The sequence below is a fragment of the Oncorhynchus nerka genome, linkage group LG10 (assembly GCF_034236695.1).
Source record: "Oncorhynchus nerka isolate Pitt River linkage group LG10, Oner_Uvic_2.0, whole genome shotgun sequence".
NCBI classification, from domain to species: Eukaryota; Metazoa; Chordata; class Actinopteri; order Salmoniformes; family Salmonidae; genus Oncorhynchus; species Oncorhynchus nerka.
Genome location: NC_088405.1, coordinates 60,338,972 through 60,361,822, shown reverse-complemented (window position 1 = coordinate 60,361,822; position 22,851 = coordinate 60,338,972). Strand labels below are relative to the sequence as shown.

Genomic DNA, 22,851 nt, shown 5'->3' with positions numbered 1-22,851 from the left:
ACAACAGGTGTACAGTGAAATGCTTACTTACAAGCCCTGGCGGGACACAATACAAATAGTCTGGGTAGCCATTTGATTAACTGTTCAGGAGTTTTATGGCTTGAGGGTAAAAGCTGTTGAGAAGCCTTTTGGTCCTAGACTTGGCGCTCTGGTACTGCTTGCCATGCGGTAGCAGAGAGAACAGTCTATGACTGGGGTGGCTGGGGTTTTTGACCATTTTTAGGGCCTTCCTCTGACACCGCCTGGTGTAGAGGTCCTCGATGGTAGGTAGCTTAGACCCAGTGATGTACTGGGTCGTACACACTACCCTCTGTAGTGCCTTGCAGTCAGAGGCCGAGCAGTTGCCATACCAGGCAGTGATGCAACCAGTCAGGATGCTCGCGATGTTGCAGCTGTCGAACATTTTGAGGATCTGATGACCCATGCCAAATCTTTTCAGTCTCCTGAGGGGAATAGGTTTTGTCGTGCTCTCTTCACAACTGTCTTGTTGTGTTTGGACCATTCTAGTTTGTTGGTGATGTGGACACCAAGGAACTTGAAGCTCTCAACCTGCTCCACTACAGCCCCGTGAATGAGAATGGGGGCATGCTCGGTCCTCCTTTTCCTGTAGTCCACAATCATCTCCTTAGTCTTGACTACATTGAGGGATAGGTTGTTATTATAGATGTGAGTGCTACGGGGTGACAGTAATTTAAACAGGTTATTCTTGGGCACAGGGACTATGGTAGTCTGATTTAAACATGTAGGTATTACAGACTGGGTCAGGGAGAGGTTGAAAATGTCAGTGAAGACACTTGCCATCTGTTCGGCGCATATTCTGAGATAGCTAAGTGAGACAACACCATATCACAGTCAAATATACAAGATACAAACATTGCATTTCAGCACAACAATGGATATATAGCTTTTTGCAACAAAAAAACGAAACATTTTCTGTCACACCCTGATCAGTTTCACCTGTCCTCGTTATTGTCTCCACCCCCTCCAGGTGTTGCTTGTTTTCCCCAGTGTATTCATCCCTGTGTTTCCGGTCTCTCTGTGCCAGTTCGTCTTGTATGTCCAAGCCTACCAGCGTTTTTTCCCGTTTTCCTGCTTTGCCTTTTCTCCTTTTTCTAGTCCTCCCGGTTTTGACCCTTGCCTGTTCTGGACTCTGTACCCACCTGCCTGACCATTCTGCCTGCCTTGACCACAAGCTTGTCTGCCATCTCCTGGACTCTGACCTGATTTTGACCTTTTGCCTGTCCATGACCATTCTCTTGCCTATTCCCTTTGGATTTATTAAACATCTTAAACTCCAACCATCTGCCTCCCATGTCTGCATTTGGGTCTCGCCTAGTGTCATGATATTTTCGTACACATCTAAAATCTATTAATACAAATCTGAGAACAGTAATATGTCTCACACACACACACACACACACACACAAAAATGTACCCATAAGAAATAACCACTGATGAAAAAACACAAATGTAAAAGATTGGTGGATATAGCATTTTGGAAATAAACTCTTCATATATTGTTAGTAACCAAGTAATATTTCTCTATACAAACACATGTATTTATAAGTGACAGGAAACACAAGAAAAAATAAAAGTAGCCTAGATACTTACTCCCATTCCCTCCTGCTGGACGGACATAGGGACCCAAAGTCGGAAAGGTTGTCCATTCTCACTCCCTCTCCCAGCCAGGCCCTATCTGAAGTCTGATGTATCCCATCTGCGCCCCAGGAAAAAGCTAATGATCACCTGCTGCTGCTGCCCACCTCCTCCTGGAGTCCACCACAGAAACACCAAAACCTGTGAAGGACAATAAGAATGTGGGCTTGAGTAAAGGGGGAAAAAATCTAGGCCTATTACATCCGATAATCCTTTAATTACTGTAACTTGATTCATCTGCAGTTTCATTCAAGTGTCATAACTGTAATACACACAGCGACAGTGTTGCCCCGCAGTATTCTCTTATTCACACTTAAGCACATCCCAAAAGGTACTTGAAAGTGATCATATTTCCAATTCTATTCTGACCAAGTGTACGTTTTAAAGTTATTCTTGTGAAAAACAATGCATACAGAATTATCATGTTTACTGTTAAAATACAATAGGCTATTATTTATCAACCCAGAGCATATCTCAGAGAATATAATCTCAGTGAGTGAACATTACCAGAAGAAACATCATTATTCATTGTGATTTATGAGCCATGATTTTCCACAGGTGGGCTGGAAATCTATTTATTTTATTTCAAAAAGTTTGGACACAGCTACTCATTCAAGGGTTTTTTCTTTATTTTAAATATTTTCTGCATTCTATAATAATAGTGAAGACATCAAAACTATGAAATAACACATATGGAATCATATACTAACCAAATCAGTGTTAAACAAATCAAAATATATTTTAGATTCTTCAAAGTAGCCACCCTTTGCCTTGTTGACAGCTTTGCACACTTTTGGCATTCTCTCAACCAGCTTCACCTGGAATGCTTTTCCAACAGTCTTGAAGGAGTTCCCACATATGCTGAGCACTTGGCTGCTTCTCCTTCACTCTGCAGTTCAACTCATCCCAAACCATCTCAATTGGGTTGAGGTCGGGTGATTGTGGAGGCCAGGTCATCTGATGCAGCACTCAATCACTCTCCTTCTTGGTCAAATAGCCCTTACACAGCCTGGAGGTGTGTTGGGTTATTGTCCAGTTGAAAAACAAATGATAGTGAGACTAAGCTGGGATGGCATATCGCTGCAGTAAGCAGTGGTATCCATGCTGGTTAAGTGTGCCTTGAATTCTGAAAATAATCTGATTTATTTAATCTTTTACCCAGATGTAATAACAAAAACAACAGTACAAGATGTTGTAAACTTACGACTTAGACCTCAAACACTTGATGTATACCCTTTACAAAGACAGAAAGTGGCTACAGATGGAGAGCGAACTACAAAATCACAAGAATATATTTTAAAATCAGAAGATGATAGGATGGGTGTCCCTTTGAGAACTACGCTACTTCTCCTTCAATTGGACAAAAACACTGACCAAGTCCAGTAGAGTAGACTGGACCCGTTGGGCACAAACGTCAATTAAGCATCTATTCCACATTGGTTCAACGAAATTTCATTGAAATGACATGGAAACAAAGTTGAATCAACCAGTGTGTGTCCATCGAAGAGGACTTCCTTTACTTTCATATACAAGGACATAAAACATTGAACAACCCATGTTGGTGGTCTACTGTACATGGTGCATGGTGAATTTCATTAAAAAACAAACTGAGGGCCTCCCGGGTGGCGCAGTGGTTAAGTGCTGTGCCACCAGAGACTCTGGGTTCGCGTCCAGGCTCTGTCGCAACCAGCCGCGACCGGGAGGTTCGTGGGGCGACGCACAATTGGCCTAGCGTCGTCCGGGTTAGGGAGGGTTTGGCAGGTAGGGATTTCCTTGTCTCATTGCGCACCAGCGACTCCTGTGGCAGGCCGAGCGCAGTGCGCGCTAACCAAGGTTGCCAGATACACGGTGTTTCCTCCGACACATTGGTGCGGCTGGCTTCCGGGTTGGATGCTCGCTGTGTTAAGAAGCAGTGCGGCTTGGTTGGGTTGTGGATGCATGACTTTCGACCTTCGTCTCCCATACGGGAGTTGAAGCAATGAAACAAGATAGTAGCTACTAACAATTGGATACCACGAAATTGGGGGAAAAAAGGGGGTAAAATTCAACAACAAAAAACAACACAAAAAAACTAAACAAACTGAAAAGCCATGCAATAGCATATTCACACTGCCAATGGTTCACATTCTCACACACACACACACACACACACACACACACACACACACACACACATTCAATGGAATTCAGAAAGTAATTATTTTTATTGAAGCATCCATCTTTAATCTTAGAATCGTTCAACTATGAAACCTGTCAATATATATCACTGCTGAGAATGGTTTGGAGGGAGCTGCTGGTTACAGCTCTCAACTCTTTCATAACCAAAGTGACTTATTTACGTGTTATTTACGTGTTATTTAAGGATGTAATTCCATGAGATTATCACCTTTGCATCATGTCAAGGAACAATTGGTTGTTTGCTTGAGGTGAGAGGTAGCCAATGACGGCATAAGGATATTCAATCTAGGCTGAAGTTTCAGTAAAACATACGGTGAAAAAAAGGGAAAGAGAATGTGAGAATAAACACATATGACATGACATGTTTCAGGCTGATGATATCATTTAAGGGGGGTGATTTGATTGTACTTGACAATGGTGTAATTGATGTGACGTTTGTGATATGTAATGTCAGTATTGTACCTAATGTCACGACAGCAGGTAGCCAAACGGTTAGAGCGCTGGGCCAGTAACAGAAAGGTCGCTGGTTTTGAATACCCGAGCCAACAAGGTTAAAATTCTGTCGATGTACCGTTGAGCAATGCACTTAACCCTAATTTACTTCAGGGGCAATGTACTACTATGGCTGACCCTGTAAAATAACACATTTCACTGCACCTATCTGGTGTATGTGACATTAAAACATTTTTTTTCTTCATAAAAAATATTATACTAAATGGTCTAATTTGTATAGACAGGTTAGCTGATCATCAAAACCGACGCGTGCACAACTATAGGGCAAAACAGATGGGGCCGGCTTAGATTGTTGACAACATGTAAACTACAGTGCAATCGTAAAGTATTCAGACCTCTTTTCTCCAGAGTGGGAAGGTACTGCATCTCAGTGCTAGAGGCGTCTCTGTAGCACTCCACCAATCAGGCCTTTATGGTAGAGTGGCCAGACGGAAGCCACTCCTCAAGTAAAAGGCGCATGACAGCCTATTTGGAGTTTGCCAAGAGAAACCTAAAGGACTCTCAGACCATGAGAAACAAGATTCTCTGGTCTGATGAAACCAAGATTTAATTATTTGGCCTGAATGCCAAGCGTCACATCTGGAGGAAACCTGGCACCATACCTACAGTGAAGCATGGTGGCGGCAGCATCTTGCTATGGGGATGTTTTTCAACGATAGGGACTGTGAGACAAGTCAGAATCAAGGGAAAGATGAACGGAGCAAAGTACAGAGAGATCTTTGATGAAAACCTGCTCCAGAGAGCTCAGGACCTCAGACAGGGTCGAAGGTTCACCTTTCAACAGGACAACGACCCTAAGCACACAGACAAGAAAACGCAGGAGTGGCTTCGGGACAAGTCTCTGAATGTCCCCTTGAGTGACCCAGTCAGAGCCCTGGCTTGAACATCTCTGGAGAGACCTGAAAATAGCTGTGCAGCGACGCTCCCCATCCAACCTGACAAAGCTCGAGAGGATCTGCAGAGAAGAATGGGAGAAACTCCCATTCTTTTATAATAATTGTATTTAACCTTTATTTTGACAGGTAGTAATGCTGAGACCAAGTTCTCTTTCACAGATGAGCCCTGTGTCCACATCAATACACACTACACACATCAATAAACACATAAACACACACATCAATATTCAAATCAATACATGAAAAGCAAAACACAATCATAGAAAACAAACACATTCATCAGTAAAATAGGTCCTCAATCAGCCTGTTGAATTGCCCTAGAGGCACCAATTCATCACATTTTCGAGAGCCTTGGAGATTATTCCACAATTAAGGGGCAAAAACACTAAAAGCAGATTTACCTAACTCAGTGGATATTGAAGAGATCTAAAGTCCCCAAAGCACTATGTTCTAATCAAGGTAAACATGGTTTTAAAATGATTTATCTCAAAAAAAGTCAACTCATTCCCTTGCAAGGACACACTATGCTTGTAAATCTATACCAGTGAGCTGAATTGTGCCTTTTAAGAAAATGATTAACTACGTTGTGAAATACTCACAGGACATATAACACTGCTCTATGAGAATAGACATAGAAAGCATAGAAATTAACATTGTATAATAGTTAGCCTAGTTTATTTGTATGTTGACATCTTGGCTTTAAAAGCAGAAGCCAACAGATATATCCATCCAAAATGGAAGCAACTGCCAACCTATAGCCTACTGATTTGATTTGATTTGATTGATTTGATTTGATTTACTGTACGTTTGAATTAATACAAGACTAGAGTGACACAAAACGCAAAGGACATTACAATCTTACATACCTTGAAAACTGGACTTTAGATCCATACTTTACTTTTGAAGGTACTCCTTTTCCAACAGCCTACTGTGTAAATCACTGAGCCAACTATCCTAAGCTTGACTCACCACAAGCACATCGCAAACAGATCATAGTGTATACAGACGCTTCCTAAGTATTATTCAAACTACAATTTGAGTAACAACCCTATTCGGAAACATAGATTCCAGGAGTAATCATTTTCAGGTCTATGCTCGGTCTGTTTTCCTCTACCACTCAACATCCTTCGTTGACAGTCCCTTGTAAACAGGACTGAGCCGCTGTGAACAGGGAAAGTAGGTCAGTCGGTAGCTCAATACTTAACTAATGACATCATTAGCAACCGGCTGTGCAACACACAACTAAGAGTATATAGTGAGAAAATAGTTTGGATAATAGGCTATATACACTTGTACGCCATTCCGGGACACATTATTCTGAATTTGAACGTTTGTAATTCATTTGAGTGCCGAGTTTCTTCCAGGTGAATTGAAACATTGTAACTGACAGAGGGTAGAGCAGGACATGTAGAAACTCGGATATGTTCCAGGTTTGCTGTCAGTGAGTTTGCTCCCAATTACTACATTGTAATAATGTTGCCAATGATGTATATGATCGAGGCCTTATTGTCACCTGTAGCCTATAACCTCCTGTGTATGGCTGGCAATTCATGGCAGGTTGACAAATATTGAAATTAGAATTAAATTAATTTTATACTGAAAACTTCTGAGTTCATAATGAATGACATTTGACCAGTCTTTTCTAATGCCCTGGCCTGGAGCCTAACAAATAATACTGAACAGTGTAATTATGAAAAATATTCAGTACAGTAGGCCAACATACAAGCAGAAATCATTTCCAAAAAATGTCAGCCTATTCTAAGAAAAGATCTGGTACTGTGGTTGCCCGATGCTACCAATAAGATCTCATTCACTAGAACTCTAAGTCACATGTCTATAAAGGCTACGCTTTACAAATAATGTTAGTACAATTTACAGAATATTTCTGTCTGTTCAGAGAAATCTATTCAGAGTCTAATAATTTAATGAAACATAATTAAACCCAACTGAACAAAAGCGTTTATGCTACTCATCATCTCATTGTAAGAAGTACTGCATCTTCCCAATTTGTGATATCAAATTAGGACCTACCAGAGTAGCAGAACAATCAGGGAACAGTTAAGCAAAAGGGAATATTGGACAGGTCCTGCAGACAGAGTAATAAAATATACACAACCTAGTTATGGGAAATAATAAAATAGCACAAGATCTGATATGTTGTAACAACAACACACAAACCCACATTTACAGTACACACATGGCGACACACAGATTCAGATTCTACATACTCTTCTGTATTGTTACAAAATAAATGTTCGTAAGTCACATGAATACCCGTTGGATGATATAAAAATAAGTATTTGTTCTTGACTGACTTGCCATAAATAAAGGTCAAATAAAAAATAAATACAACATTTCCCTGCACAAGCAGCCTTGCAGGATCACCTCCACTACACTGGTAATATTGATATATCAATAAATGTGTTTTGAACTGGATCTCATCTACTTACAATTTTTTTTTACTGAATGCTTTCTGAATACCAAACTCAAGCTACTGTACACATACACAATAAAAACACGCTTTGCTTCTTTTTTTTGTGTATCGCACACATAGACACCTGTTACTCTGATAAATCTTCAATAATTATAATAATGAGGGACAGATTTTGTCACGTTCGTTATAAGGATCGGACCAAGGTGCAGCGTAAGTAGAGTTCCACATGTTTTTAATAAAACCGAAAATCAGCAAAACAAAACAAACAAGCACACACGAAACGTGAAGCTATATGTATAGTGCAGACTGGCAACTAAACATAGAACAAGATCCCACAAACACCAAAGGGAAATGGCTACCTAAATATGATCCCCAATCAGAGACAACGATAAACAGCTGCCTCTGATTGGGAACCATAGCAGGCCACCATAGACATACCAATCACCTAGACCTACAAAAACTCTAGACATTTTAAATTGACAACTTACAAATTTGCGTTTCTTTCTGCAGTCCAGGTGACATTTAGTCCACTATCTACAGCTTTAGACAACCTCCTCATGAACAGGAAAGCATATGAATGAGGAGGCTTCCCAAGCAATAAGAGCCATAACTACTTATCTGGCTGCAATAAAACCTTATTACTTTGTTTACCTGAGAAATGTAACATCATGACACGTTTCAACTTTAAACTTGTCAGTTTCTTAACTAATTACAGCCATAAGCTTCCTGTACCAGAATGATGCTAAAGTCTCAGAGGTGGAAATGTGTTCTTTCCACACAGACTTTAGCTGCAAGACCTGTCTTCGAACTCGAACTGGATACAAAACGTGACTGTTTCCTTTTGAGACCTTTGGAAATACCTCAGAGTATAAGCTGGATAATACAAGGCTTGGTTTTTAATGGCAGCAATAGTCAAACTGATACAGAAATAAACACAGATTCAATGGAAGTAGTATGCACACTCAGAAACAAACCTGGGATGCCTCTATTCTATAATCTCTCGTAGACAGATTCTCGTGGAAAAATGAAACAGTGAGAATCTGTCAAGGCTCACGTAGAATTATGTGAAATGAGCAACAGTAGTTCCTGCAACCTTCCGGTTACTAGTTACTAGTCCAACACTCTAACCACTAGGCTACCCTGCCGCCCCGAATCAGGATTGGACGAAGGCGGTACTTAAACTGGTGCGGTGATTTTCAAGCCTGTGTGTGGATGATGAACAGTTTCCACTAGATTCCACAGCCACAAAGTTAAAATAGTCTGTATCATAAAACAAAAATCTGCTTTTTGGCCATGATAAACATGTGTGAAATTAGCGGAAGGGAGGAGTTTGGCCGAGAGTTTTGTTTGTGAGTGATGAGACTTCGCCTCCTTCCTTTGTACAAAGCTAATCACAATTGTTAATGGAATTAACCCCAGAAGTAAAAGGGTAAATGACAAACTTTCACAAGATAATTGTACTTCTGGGTAACCGAGATGATCTATACTGTAACCATTGCCATTTCCTCTGTGTCAAGGAATTATGGGAACCTGTCCACCCACCCCCCCATGCAGTAGACACTATAATCTCTCCTATTACCTGTTTTCTTCTATTTCACTGTATTTTATTAACCTTAGCCAATTGCAGTAGTAATATTGTAAAAAAAACTGTAATAATGCTTCATCTCGTAATGACAAAATGCAAGTAGATGCAGAGATTCTGGCAGGTTTTTGATACATGATTTCCCTTCAACAGTCTTTCAGTCAGAGACACACCAACCCCCAAGCTATTTGTCTACACTACTGTCACGACTTCCTCCGAAGTCGGCTCCTCTCCTTGTTCAGGCGGCGTTCGGCGTCACCGGCTTTCTAGCCATCGCCGCTCCATTTTTCATATATCCATTTGTCTTGTCTTGTTCCATACACACCTGGTTTTCATTTCCCCAATCAATCTACTTGTATTTAACCCTCTGTTTCCCATCATGTTTTGTGTGTAATTGTTTCATGTTATTGTGGTGTTTTATTACGCGCTTTACTTTTGTTATGTTCTGTGTTTTGAGCACATTTGATTTATGTAGTGCTCTCATTTTTGGAACTAAAATAAAAGTGCGCCTGTTTACATCACTCTACTCTCCTGCACCTGACTTTGCCTCTAATACACCTGTTGAAAACTACCATTCAAAAGTTTGGGGTCACTTAGAAATGTCCTTGTTTTTGAAAGAAAATCAAAAATGTTTGTCCATTAAAATAACATAAAATTGATCAGAAATACAGTGTAGACATTGTTAATGTTGTAAATGACTATTGGTAGCTGGAAATGGCAGATTTTTTTATGGAATATCTACATAGGCGTACAGAGGCCCATTATCAGCAACCATCACGCCTGTGTTCCAATGGCACGTTGTGTTAGCTAATCCAAGTTCATAATTTTAAAAGGTGAATTGATCATTAGAGTCCTCAACTGGCAGCCTCATTTTTACGCTGCTGCTACTCTCTGTTTATTATCCATGCATGGTCACTTTACCTCTACCTACATGTACATATTACCTCAATTGCCTCGACTAACCAGTGCCCCTGCACATTGACTCTGTACCGGAACCCCCTGTATATAGCCTCGCTACTGTTATTTTATTGTTGCTCCTTAATTATTTGTTATATTTCTCTCTTTTTTCTCTTTAAAACTGCATTGTTGGTTAAGGGCTTGTAAGTAAGCATGGTCAAATAACTCAAGAATATGCACACAGAAACTATAGGCCAAAAATAATGGCACTGATTGGCTTATAGGTGGCACTGTTATAAGCAATCTCACTTAAACCCTCATATCTGTCACCCCGTTTGACCTAGAGGCTTGAAACGTTGTATGTAGGTGTCTTTCATCGTGCTGAACAAATTGGTCTCAAGGACCTATAAAGTCCATCAGGATAGACTTCCCTCCGTCTTGACAAACCTTTGAAAAACATTTTAAAAAGTCAAAATAACACGGGATGTAAACCCATGGTACATTGCTTAATTAAGATTGAGAAAAATTAAATAAACCCACTCCACAACTTGATACATTTTAGGATCAAGTAAAAAGTTTGGACACGCCTACTCATTCCACGGTTTTTCTTTATTTGTACTATTTTCTACATTGTAGAATAATACTGAAGACATCAAAACTATGAATTAACACATATGGAATCATGTAGTAACCAAAAGAAATGTTAAACAAATCAAAATATATTTTATATTTTATATTCCTGAAATTAGCCACCCTTTGCCTTGATGACAGCTTTGCACACTCTTGGCATTCTCTCATCCAGATTCAAGAGGAATGTTTTTCCAACAGTGTTGAAGGAGTTCCCACATATGCTGAGCGCTTGTTGGCTGCTTTTCCTTCACTCTGTGGTCCAACTCATCCCAAACCATCCCAATTGGGTTGAGGTCGGGTGATTGTGGAGGCCAGGTCATCTGATGCAGCACTCCATCACTCTCTTTCTTGGTCAAATAGAGATTAGCCAGCCTGGATAATGTTTATTAATTATTAAATTATTAAAAATACTCATAACATTCCACCCATAAGGCCACTAGAGGGCGATTTGGTCATTTGACTGTAGGAAAGGCCTACGCACTGTAATTTTGAATCAGAATTATTCAAATAAATGTAGCATAGTTTTGATTGAAATAAGGTTATCTGAGTAAAAAAAGTTCCCTCATGCTTGTCAAAAAGGTACCCTTATTGCACAGAGTGAACTGATTCCAGGATGATGATGCTGTATCACACTGGAAGAACAGTTGCTATGCCAGCGGTCAACAAGTCGGAGGCATATATGATTCATAAAGATCTCCCACATTTTACTGCATTATTCACTATCCACCTACGTAGAGATTAGTTCCTCTCTGTTATGTAGGTCAGGCGATTGGATAATGGGATGACACTCACTGTTCATAAACAGTGTCCTTCTACATAATAAATAGATGGGCTGCAGCGTATGTCACTCTGTACCTAAAGCCCAGCTGATGCCCTCAGATCTTAGAAAAAAAGAGAATAGTATTTTAACACTGCTAAAAATGTGATGTTTAGCCACACTGCCTCTAGCAGGCATCTGTGATGCTGGTGTCTGTGATGTCATCACAGTCGTCATCTGAAGCACCGACTGTCATTAATCAAGCTGGGATATTTCTGTTCTCTCTGTGTTCCCATGGAAACGCTATGTGGTGGAAATGCATTTGGTCGTGTCTTTTCCATCAGCCAACGCAGTCCTGTCCCTCAACTCACTGAATCAAAGCAGAGTCCTACCATAGGTCCACTGGAAGGTAGTCTTAGAATGGCTCTGTTTCCGCAAGACTGAGGACTGGCTTCCTAAAGCCTGATGAAATACAAAAATACACTTTTCAAGTGCAGCATCCACATTAATGTTGGCAAAACTAAGAGTACATTTTTGATAAATATTTGATGGAATTAATGTTCACGATATTGCCACAATATACTCTAGGTTTCATTTACATCCCATGTCCCATCTGACAAAAGGTCATAATGACTTACTAAGATGGACTGTGTAAACAATGTTCCCAAAAGGAGACACCTTTGGATGCCCTGAAGCAGCAGAAATCATGTGAGTGGAGAGGAGCTGACCAGTCTGAAAATCACAAATCTACCTCAGAATGAATTTCATGCCACGCATGCATGGTGTCGAGTCTTTGGCTATGCCGGATTAAGTGATATGACATGCTATTCTATAAAATAATTTCTCCGTAATTAATATTACCTGATTGAGCTAATCATGTAAATGTAATTAACTAGGGAGTCGGGGCACCACGAAATAATATTTATAGAGCTGTTATCTTCCGAATAAACTCTTAAAGACCTAGTAATATTTTACATCAATAGCAGACAATATTAATCGTCACCTTAATTCAGTCTCATCTGAGAGTTGTAAATTCTTGGTTATCTTCACGAACCCTGGCTAACAAGTTGAATCACCAATACAAAATTGGGTTTAATTATTTATTTACTAAATACCTAACCAATCACACAGAATTACACATACACATAATTAATCATGACTTGATTACAAATGACGTCAAAGGACAACGTCCCTAGCGGGCGAAACAGATATGACAGCTGGTTACACAAAAGAAACGGGTCCGTGAAAGAGCGGGAAGACTGAGTAACAAAGGAAGAAGCTGTGCTATCGTAAATACAGTATCTTATGCATTCTAAATTACCGCCCATTTGGAAAAGGAAAATGCAATAAATATTTACTCTGAGCCGCGCTTCAGTAGGTTGGTGGTAGATGGAAGGCCGTGTTGCCAAACCGAGTCCTTTGTCCTTTGAAGAATGTCTCTGGTGGTCAATTGGATACGTTGTAGTAACGTCGTTGTGTGATAGACGGGATACTCTGTCTGTTCCTTCCTAACCCTCATTTGCAGCTGCTGTTGCTAACTCAATGGCTAGGAGGTATCACTTCTGTAGTGAATAAGAGTTCAAAGTTCATACCATTCGCAACCAAAGCTCACGCTGATGTTGGCTTTGTTCTGTAGTTATTATCTGAACCATTCTGACATCGGACCATCGTCCTCACATCCTCGGAACAGGAGGTTACATTGTCGTCAAGGCTTTATATAGTGGAGCGAGAAGGGTGTGTCTGAAAAGTTTTATAACCCATGACTCTTCACAGGGGCGGGCCACTGATTGAGCAGAGCCCTAACCTTATGAAAACCCAATTCTCACATTTTAGAAGCTAAAATCACATTTCATCCCATCACGAATAATTTCATATTCAAACATTTAAATTGAACAAATATTCCATGTGAATCCGATAACTCTGATGTGTAGACTTTCCACTGTAGAGTTTATGTCATCTTATCATTGATGAGAATGTCTCAGCTGACAACCGAACTGACATCATATTCATTAAGTACCACCGCATATGTTCAATTGGTCGGATTACCAGAATATAGTTTATTTCCCCACACCTTCTGATGTTCCCAGAATCTCTATGTTAACCAAGGGGTTTGCAAATGTAACATCAGTAGGGTAGAGAGAGGAAAAGGGGGGGAAGAGGTATTTATGACTGTCATAAACCTACCCCCAGGCCAATGTCATGACAATGGACTGAGTGAGTTCTGGCATACATTCACATATTCCTTGTCAAGATAAGATAAGGATATCTTATCATGATGGGTGTCATTCAGCTTAACTAAATGGAATTGGATACTTTGCTTAGGCATAAATTACACATGACATGTATTTGAAACTAATGGACCTTACTTTAAATATACAAGCAGCCTACAAAAGCACGCAATAAATGTATTTGTCATCTTGAAAATTATGAGTGACTTGAATATAGTTGTTGACCTTGAAATGAACCATTATTAGGTGACAGAAAATCTACATCCAAAAGGTGATTACTTGTATCTATTAAAGGCAGCAGCTACACTTCCTGAGGTCCAGCAAAATTAAGGCCATTCATACAATTTTAAAAACCTTACAATACATTCACAGATTTCACTACACACTGTGTGCCTTCAGGCCCCTACTCCACCATTACCACATTCAGTGCCTTCGGAAAGTATTCTGACCCCGTGACTTTTTCCACATTTTGTTAGGTTACAGCCTTACTCTAAAATTGCTTAAATTGTTTTTTTTAATCATCAATCTACACACAATACCTCATAATGACAAAGCAAAAACAGGATTTTATAAAAAATAAAAAAACATTAACATATGTATTCAGAACCTTTACTCAGTACTTTGTTAAGCACCTTTGGCAGAGATTACAGCCTTCTTGGGTATGACGCTATAAGCTTGGCACACCTGTATTTGGGGAGTTTCTCCCATTCTTCTCTGCAGATCCTCTCAAGCTCTGTCAGGTGGATGGGGAGCGTCACTGCACTGCTATTTTCAGGTCTCTCCAGAGATGTTCGATAAGGTTCAAGTCCGGGCTCTGGCTGGGCCACTCAAGGACATTCAGAGACTTGTCCTGAAGCAACTCCTGCGTTGTCTTGGCTGTGTGCTTAGGGTCGTTGTCCTGTTGGAAGAAGAGCCTTCGTCCCAGTTTGAGGTCCTGAGCTCTCTAGAACAGGTTTTCATCAATGATTTCTCTGTACTTTGTTCTGTTCATCTTACACTAGTGTCTCCCACTCCTTGCCGCTGAAAACATCTCCACAGCATGATGCTGCCACCACCATGCTTCACCATAGAGATGGTGCCAGATTTCCTCAAGAAGTGACGCTTGGCATTCAGGCCAAAGAGTTAAATTTTGGTTTCATCAGTCCAGAGAATCTTGTTTCTCATGGTCTGAGAGTCTTTAGGTGACTTTTGGCAAACTTCAAGCGGGCTGTCATGTGCATTATACTGTGGAGTGGCTTCTGTCTGGCCAGTCTAGCATAAAGGCCTGACTGGAGGAGTGCTGCAGAAATGGTTGCCCTTCTGAAAGGTTCTCCCATCTACACAGAGAAACTCTAGAGCTCTGTCAGACTGACCATCAGGTTCTTGGTCACCTCCCTGACCAAAGCCCCTCTTCCCCGATTGCTCAGTTTGGCCGAGCAGCCAGCTCTAGGAAGAGTCTTGGTAGTTCCAAACTTCTTTCATTTAAGAATGATAGCGGCCACTGTGTTCTTGGGGACCTTAAATGCTGCAGACATTTTTTGGTACCCTTCCGCAGATCTGTGCCTTGTCTCTGAGCCCTACGGACAATTCCTACAACCTCATGGCTTGGTTTTTGCTCTGACATGCACTGTCAACTGTGGGACCTTATATAGACAGGTGTATGCCTTTCCAAATCAAGTCCAATCAATTGAATTTACCACAGGTGGACTCCAATCAAGTTGTATAAACATCTCAAAGATGATCAATGGAAACAGGATGCACCTGAGCTCAATTTCGAGTCTTATAGCAAAGGGTATAAATTCTTATGTAAATAAGGTGTTTGTTTTTTTATTCTAAAAACCTGTTTTCGCTTTGTCGTTATGGGGTATTGTGTGTAAATTGCTGAGGAATTGGTTTATTTAATCGATTTTACAATAAGTAAAATGTGGAAAAAGTCAAGGAGTCTGAATACTTTCCGAAGGCACTGTATCTACAGTACAAAATCCATGTGTACGTGTGTGTGTATAGTGCGTCTGTTATCGCATGTGTGTATGCGTGTGTCTGTGCCTATGATTGTGTTGCTTCACAGTCCCCTCTGTTCCATAAGGTGTATTTTTATCTGTTTTTTATCAAATTTTACTGCTTGCATCAGTTACTTGATGTTCCATGTAGTCATGGCCTTGGGGACTGTGAAGAGACCTTTTGTGGGGTGTGCATGGGTTTCCTAGCTGTGCGCCAGTAGTTCAAAACAGACAGCTCAGTGCATTCAACAGGTCAATACCTCTAATTAATACAAGTAGTGATGAAGTCAATCTCTCCTCTACTTTGAGCCAGGAGAGATTGACATGCATATTATTAATATCACCTTTCTGTGTACATCCAAGGGCCAGCCGTGCTGCCCTGTTCTGAGCCAATTGCAATTTTCCTAAGTCCTTTTTTGTGGCACCTGACCACATGACTGAACAGTAGTCCAGGTGCAACAAAACTAGACCCTGTAAGGCCTGCCTTAGTGCTGTTAAGAAGGTAGAGCAACGCTTTATTATGGACTGACTTCTCATCTTAGCTACGGTTGTATCAATATGTTTTGACAATAACAGTTTACAATCCAGGGTTACTCAAAGCAGTTTAGTCACCTCAGCTTGCTCAATTTCCACATTAGTTATTATAAGATTTAGTAAAGAGTTAAGTGAATAATTTGTCCCAAATACAATGCTTTTAGTTTAAAAAATATTTAGGACAAACTTATTCCACTCTGAAACCCACTCTGAAACTAACTGCAGCTCTTTGTTAAGTGTTCCAGTCATTTCTGTCGCTGTAGTAGCTTACATGTACAGTGTTGAGTCATCCGCATACAGTTGAAGTGGGAAGTTTACATACACTTAGGTTGGAGTCATTGAAACTTGTTTTTCAACCACTCCACACATTTCTTGTTAACAAACTATAGTTTTGGCAAGTTGGTTAGGACATCTACTTTGTTCATAACACAAGTCATTTTTCCAACAATTGTTTACTGACAGATTATTCACTTATAATTCACTGTATCACAATACCAGTGGGTCAGAAGTTTGCATACACTAAGTTGACTCTGCCTTTAAACACCTTGGAAAAATCCAGAAAATGATGTCATGGCTAACCTGAAAGGCTGCTCAGCAAGGAAGAAGCCACTGCTCCAAAACTACAATAAAAAAAGCCAGACTACGGTTTGCAACTGCACATGGGAACAAAGATCGTACTTTTTGGAGAAATGTCCTTTGGTCTGATGAAACCAAAATAGAACTGTTTGGCAATAATGACCAACGTTATGTTTGGAGGAAAAAGAGGGAGGCTTGCAAGCCGAAGAACACCATCCCAACCGTGAAGCACGGGGGTGGCAGCATCATGTTGTGAGGGTGATATGCTGCAGGAGGAACTGGTGCACTTCACAAAATATATGGCATCCTGAGGCAGGAAAATTATGTGGATATATTTAAGCAACATCTCAAGACATCAGTCAGGAAGTTAAAGCTTGGTCGCAAATGGGTCTTCCAAATGGACAATGACCCCAAACATACTTCCAAAGTTGTGGCAAAATGGCTTAAGGACAACAAAGTAAAGGTATTGATTGGAGTGGCCATCACAAAGCCCTGACCTCAATCCTAAAGAAAGTTTGTGGGCAGAACTGAAAAAGCGTGTGCGAGCAAGGAGGCCTACAAAACTGACTCAGTTACACCAGCTCTGTCAGGAGGAATGGGCCAAAATTCACCCAACTTATTGTGGGAAGCTTGTGGAAGGCTACCCGAAAAGTTTGATCCAAGTTAAACAATTTAAAGGCAAATACTAATTGAGCGTATGTAAACTTCTGAATCACTGGGAATGTGATGAAAGAAATAAAAGCTGAAATCAATCATTCTCTCTACTATTTTTCTGACCTTTCACATTCTAAAAATAAAGTGGCGTGTCACGCCCTGACCATAGAGAGTCCTCGGTTCTCTATGGTGTAATTAAAGATGTGGAAATCAATTCATGCTGAGCCTCGATCCCGTTCTTACGACACACGTGACAGAATATCCCACCAACAAAGGACCAAGCAGCGTGAAAATGAGGTAAGGAAGTTTTGGACTTGGGAGGACATGAGAGGACATGAGACCCTTCCTTGGCGGGAGTCGCCAAGGAGCATGGAAGGACAGCGACGACACCGGGGGCCATGGCCACTGAAACCCCAAGATTTTTTTTGGGGGACGTGAAGCTGGCGGTCAAGCAGCGGAGAGTGCCAGAGCCTGTTTGGGAGTCGGAGGAGGAATTTGATGAAAGATTCCGGAGAGAGGTGGTAGCGATGAGAATGCTGCCGTACAGGCGTGCTGAAGAGCGTGACATCTGCACCGGTTTCACGCATCTGGCCTCAAGTGCGCCTTCCCAGTCCGGTACGTCCTGTGTGAGCTTACCGCTTACGGTCCGGAACCTCCCGGCGACGGTCCACGGTCCGGGACCTCCCGGGAAGGTGTACAGTCCTGTTTCAAGGCGGAAGTCTTCCGCTGCACCGATGTCCAGGCACGGTTCACAGTCCAGAGCTTCCGGCGACGGTTCCCGGTCCGGAACCTCCCGGAGACGGTCCGGAACCTCCAGCGATAGTCAACGGTCCGGAACCTTCAGTGACGGTCCACGGTCCAGTACCTCCAGCGACGGTCCACGGTTCGGAACTTCCAGCGACGGTCCACGGTCCGGAACTTCCAGCGACGGTCCACGGTCCGGAACCTACAGCGATGGTCAACGGTCTGGAGCTTCCAGGCAGGGCGTCCAGTCCTGTTCCAGGGCCGGAAGTCTTCCTCTGCGCCAGTGCCCAGTCTAGGCACAGTGTCCAGTCCCGTTCCAAGGCCGGAGCCTTCCTCTGCATCGGGGCCCAGTCTGGGCACGGCGTTCTACCTGGCTCCATGTGCACCCGTGGTCTGGGCGGGCACAAAGGCCCGCACCGGAACCGCCACCACCACTAGTCAACCCCCCCTACCCTCCCCATTTGGTTTCAGGTTTTGCGGCCGGAGTCCACATCTTTGGGGGGGACTGTCACACCCCGACCATAGAGAGCCCTTGGTTCTCTATGGTGTTTAGGTCAGAGCGTGACTGGGGGGGTTATCTAGTTTATAGATTTCTAGGTTGGTGGTTTGTGTGGTTCCCAATTAGAGGCAGCTGGTAATCGTTGCCTCTGATTGGGGATCATATTTAGGTAGGCTTTTTCCCCACCTGCATTTGTGGGATATTGTTTGTGTTAGTGTGTTTGAGCACTACGTCGTCACGGTCTTTGTAAGTTTTGTTATTTTGTTTCTAGTTTCACTTTGTAATTAAAGATGTGGAACTCAATTCACGCTGCGCCTTGGTCCCGTTCTCACGACAGCCGTGACATGGTGATCCTAACTGACCTAAAACAGGGAGTTTTTACTAGGATTAAATGTCAGGAATTGGGAAAAACTGAGTTCAAATGTATTTGGCTAAGGTGTATGTAAACTTCCGACTTCAACTGTACATATACACACTGGCTTTACTGTCATTAGTAAATATTGAAAAAAGTAAGGTGCCAACACAGCTGCCCTGGATAATTCCAGATTCTACCTGGATTATGTTGTAGGGGCTTCCATTAAAGAACACCCTCTGTGTTCTGTTAGACAGGTAACTCTTTATTATATCGCAGGGGTGCAAAGGCATAACACAAGTTTTTCCAGCATTAGACTATGATCAGTAATGTCAAAAGCCGCACTGAAGTCTAACAAAACAGCCCCCACATCTTTTTATCATCAGTTTCTCTCAGCCAATCATCAGTCATTTGTGTAAGTGCTGTGCTTGTTGAGTGTCCTTCCCTATAACCATGCTGAAAGTTTGTTTTCAATTTGTTCACTGTAAAGTAGCATCTGGTCAAACAATTATTTCCAAAAGTTTACCAAACGTTGATAACAGGCTGGTTACTATATTGTGATATGGTTATTATATTGTGATCACTACATCCGATGGATCTGGATACTGCTTTCAAACTCATTTCTGCAGCATTAGTAAAGATGTGATTAATGCATGTTGATGATTTCATTCCTGTGCTCTTTGTAACTATCCTGGTAGATTGACTGATAACCTGAACCAGGTTGCAGGCACTTGTTACAGTTTGAAGATTTTTCTTGAATGGGCAGCTTGATGAAAGCCAGTCAATATTTAAAATCACCTAGAAAATATACACCTGTTGATATCACATTACATTATCTAGCATTTCATACATGTTATCCAGCTACTGACGGTTTACACTTGGTGGTCTATAGCAGCTTCCCACCAGAATGAGCTTTAGGTGAAGCAGATGAACCTGTAGCCATATTACTTCAACAGTATTTAACATGAGATCCTCTTTAATCTTTACAGGAATATGGTTCTGAATATAAACAGCAACACCTCCACCATTGGAATTTCTATATTTTCTGTAAATGTTATAACCTTGTATTGCTACCACTGTATCATCAAAGCTAAGTATCTAAGTGAGTTTCAGAGTCAGAATATGATTGTCATCTGTTACTAGCAAATTATTGATTTCATGAAACTTGTTTCTTAAGCTACATATGTTAACGTGGGCTATTTTGAGGACTTCTTATGGTATGCTTACTTGTTTTCATTGCTTTACTGGGAAGCTTAGAAGAAGTAGATATGCTCATGTTATTTATATTAGTGCACGGTGAGCTGCACACAGTCGACTTCCTAAGGCACACTGCCTCAGTGCTAACAGTATAAATCTGGTTCATAGGCACATGATTACTGCATACAATAGTTGTAGGGTCAGCAGAGGCATTCAGGGCAGTTAGATGGATATACATTAGGTAACTTACATTGTGTCTACCAATGCCCCTGGTGTAATGTACATTTTCTGAAGCATTATGACAACTCTGTGTCACAATGGTAGAGATGAGCTGGGCTTGGGTCATTGATAAGTCATTGTCTCAACGCAGCCTTATAATGCTGTGAAAGGATCCAGGAACCCAAATTATTTGGGTGGATTCCATCCTCCTTATAAAACGTGTTTTGTTTCCAAAAGATATTGAAATTGTCAACAAAAGTTACACCCATTGAGCTACAATAATCCCGTAGTAAATTGTGAAGAGAATGAAACCTGCTAAAGCGTTCAATGCCACGATTCAGAGAGGGCACAGGGCCAGATATGATGGTTCTTTTGTTAGTGTCCAGCAGAAAGTCAAACAGCTCTTTAAAATGCAGTTTCAACTGTTCAGCGCTGCCCTTCATAATGCCATTAAAACCCACATGGACTACGATAGAATCGATTTAAATGTCCTGACGTAGTACATTCGAGAGCAGCTTAGTAATGTAATTTACTCAAGGTCTGGAATAGGACATTGTTATTCATAAATAATCTATTGGTAGCAGCAAAGCCATACATTGAGTGTACGAAACATTAGGAACACCTGCTCTTTCATTGACAGACTGACCAGGTGAATCCAGGTGAAAGCTATGATCCCTTATTGATGTCACTTGTTAAATCCACTTCAAATCAGTGTAGATGAAGGGGAAGAGACAGGTTAAATAATGATTTTGAAGTCTTGAGACAACTGAGACATGGATTGTGTATGTGTGCCATTCAGAGTGTGAATTGTGTATGTGTGCCATTCAGAGTGTGAATGGTCAAGACAAAAGATTTAAGTGCCTTTAAACGGTTTTTGGTAGTAGGTGCCAGGTGCGCCGGTTTGAGTGTGTCAAGAACTGTAACACTGGTGGGTTTTTCACACTCAACAGTTCTCCGTGTGTATCAAGAATGGTCTACCACCCAAAGGACATCCAGCCAACTTGACACAACTGTGGAAAGCATTTGAGTCAACATGGGCCAGCATCCCTGTGGAATGCTTTCGCCACCTTGTAGAGTTCTTACCCCGACGAATTGAGGCTGTTCTGATGGCAAAAAGGGTGCAACTCAACATTAGGAAGGTGTTCCTAATGTTTTTTACACTCCGTGTAGACCCCATACTCAACTGCTCAGAACTCGGCCGGGCTTCGACCTCTGGTCTCATATAAAACAGAAAACGTGGCAAAATTGTAGAATTGCAGAAAATGAGCTTTAAACGTTTTGTATGATCCCCTGATGCAGATAAAAGTGATTTAAAAAAAAAAAAGTTAAATTAAGTGAGCTCTTTGAACTACTTTCTGAGAGTGGACCTACTGTTTTCTGTATATGAACTAACTGTTTTCATGCACCATCTAAGAAACGTTCTAACCACAAAGCTGGTGCCTTGATTTTTCACCAAGAAGTCACCATTTCTTTTACTATTCTGATTCAATCAATTAAGACATGTTCAGATTCAACAATTCTTCAGAAAGCTCGGTTTCCCTGAATAATACATCCCCTGAACAAATCTTAATGTATTAATGAATGCCCGGTACATCAATTCATCAAATGGTTTCATTAAGAAATGTGCCTAAAGCAAATGTCTGTACAACTTTAATAAATGATCAGTTGATCTTGATTCTTAAACTACCAGGGGCAATTCATTTCAACAATTATATGGAAATGACTGTGTAAACTCGTATTAAAAACTAAATAAAAAACAATGTAGAAACATAACAGTATTATGAATGTAGTTTGGTAAAATAAATTGTATTAACTTTGAAATATTTCAAATAGTCCACTATTACACTACATACATTTCTGACATTCATTATCGTTTAACAAACTTCCCAAGCATACACCACAAAATAAGAAAGAAATTATCAGTCCTATCATTGAACAGGCCTCTTATTGCATCCTGCTCAGGAGCAAAAGACATGTTCTTTGATATTATGACAATTATCTAAAGTGGTGTGTGAGCCGATATGTGGGGTCACAATTCTAGGGCATGGGTGGAAGTGCCATGCAGCTCACGTTTTGTGCACACAAGCTCTGAGAGTAGGCTAGATGGCGCCAACAGACATGGTCGCCTCGCTTCGAGTCGTTAGGAACCTACCCAGTATTGTGTTTTTTTATGTATTATTTCTTACATTGTTACCTCAGGAAATCTTAAGTCTTATTATATACAACCGGGATGGACTATTGGATATAAGAGCAACGTCAACTTACCAACATTATGACCAGCAATACGACTTTCCCGAAGCGACCCAAAACAACGGCCATCTAAGAA

General features: G+C 41.1%; 1 protein-coding gene across 5 annotated transcripts in view; it reads right to left on the bottom strand.

The window, feature by feature from the left end:
• LOC115135732 (neuronal PAS domain-containing protein 2-like) overlaps window positions 1-22,851 on the bottom strand; it is a 71,049-nt gene that overhangs the window by 33,906 nt on the left and 14,292 nt on the right. For 3 of the 5 annotated variants that reach the window (XM_029670772.2, XM_029670776.2, XM_029670777.2), the window contains exon 2: window positions 1,612-1,797. In XM_029670772.2, coding sequence (XP_029526632.1) covers window positions 1,612-1,667 — 56 coding nt within the window. In that variant the 5' untranslated portion in view covers window positions 1,668-1,797. Of the gene's footprint in view, window positions 1-1,611; window positions 1,798-6,109; window positions 6,372-8,165; window positions 8,248-22,851 lie in introns of those variants that run through there. The other 2 variants (XM_029670773.2, XM_029670774.2) reach the window with 2 other exon arrangements.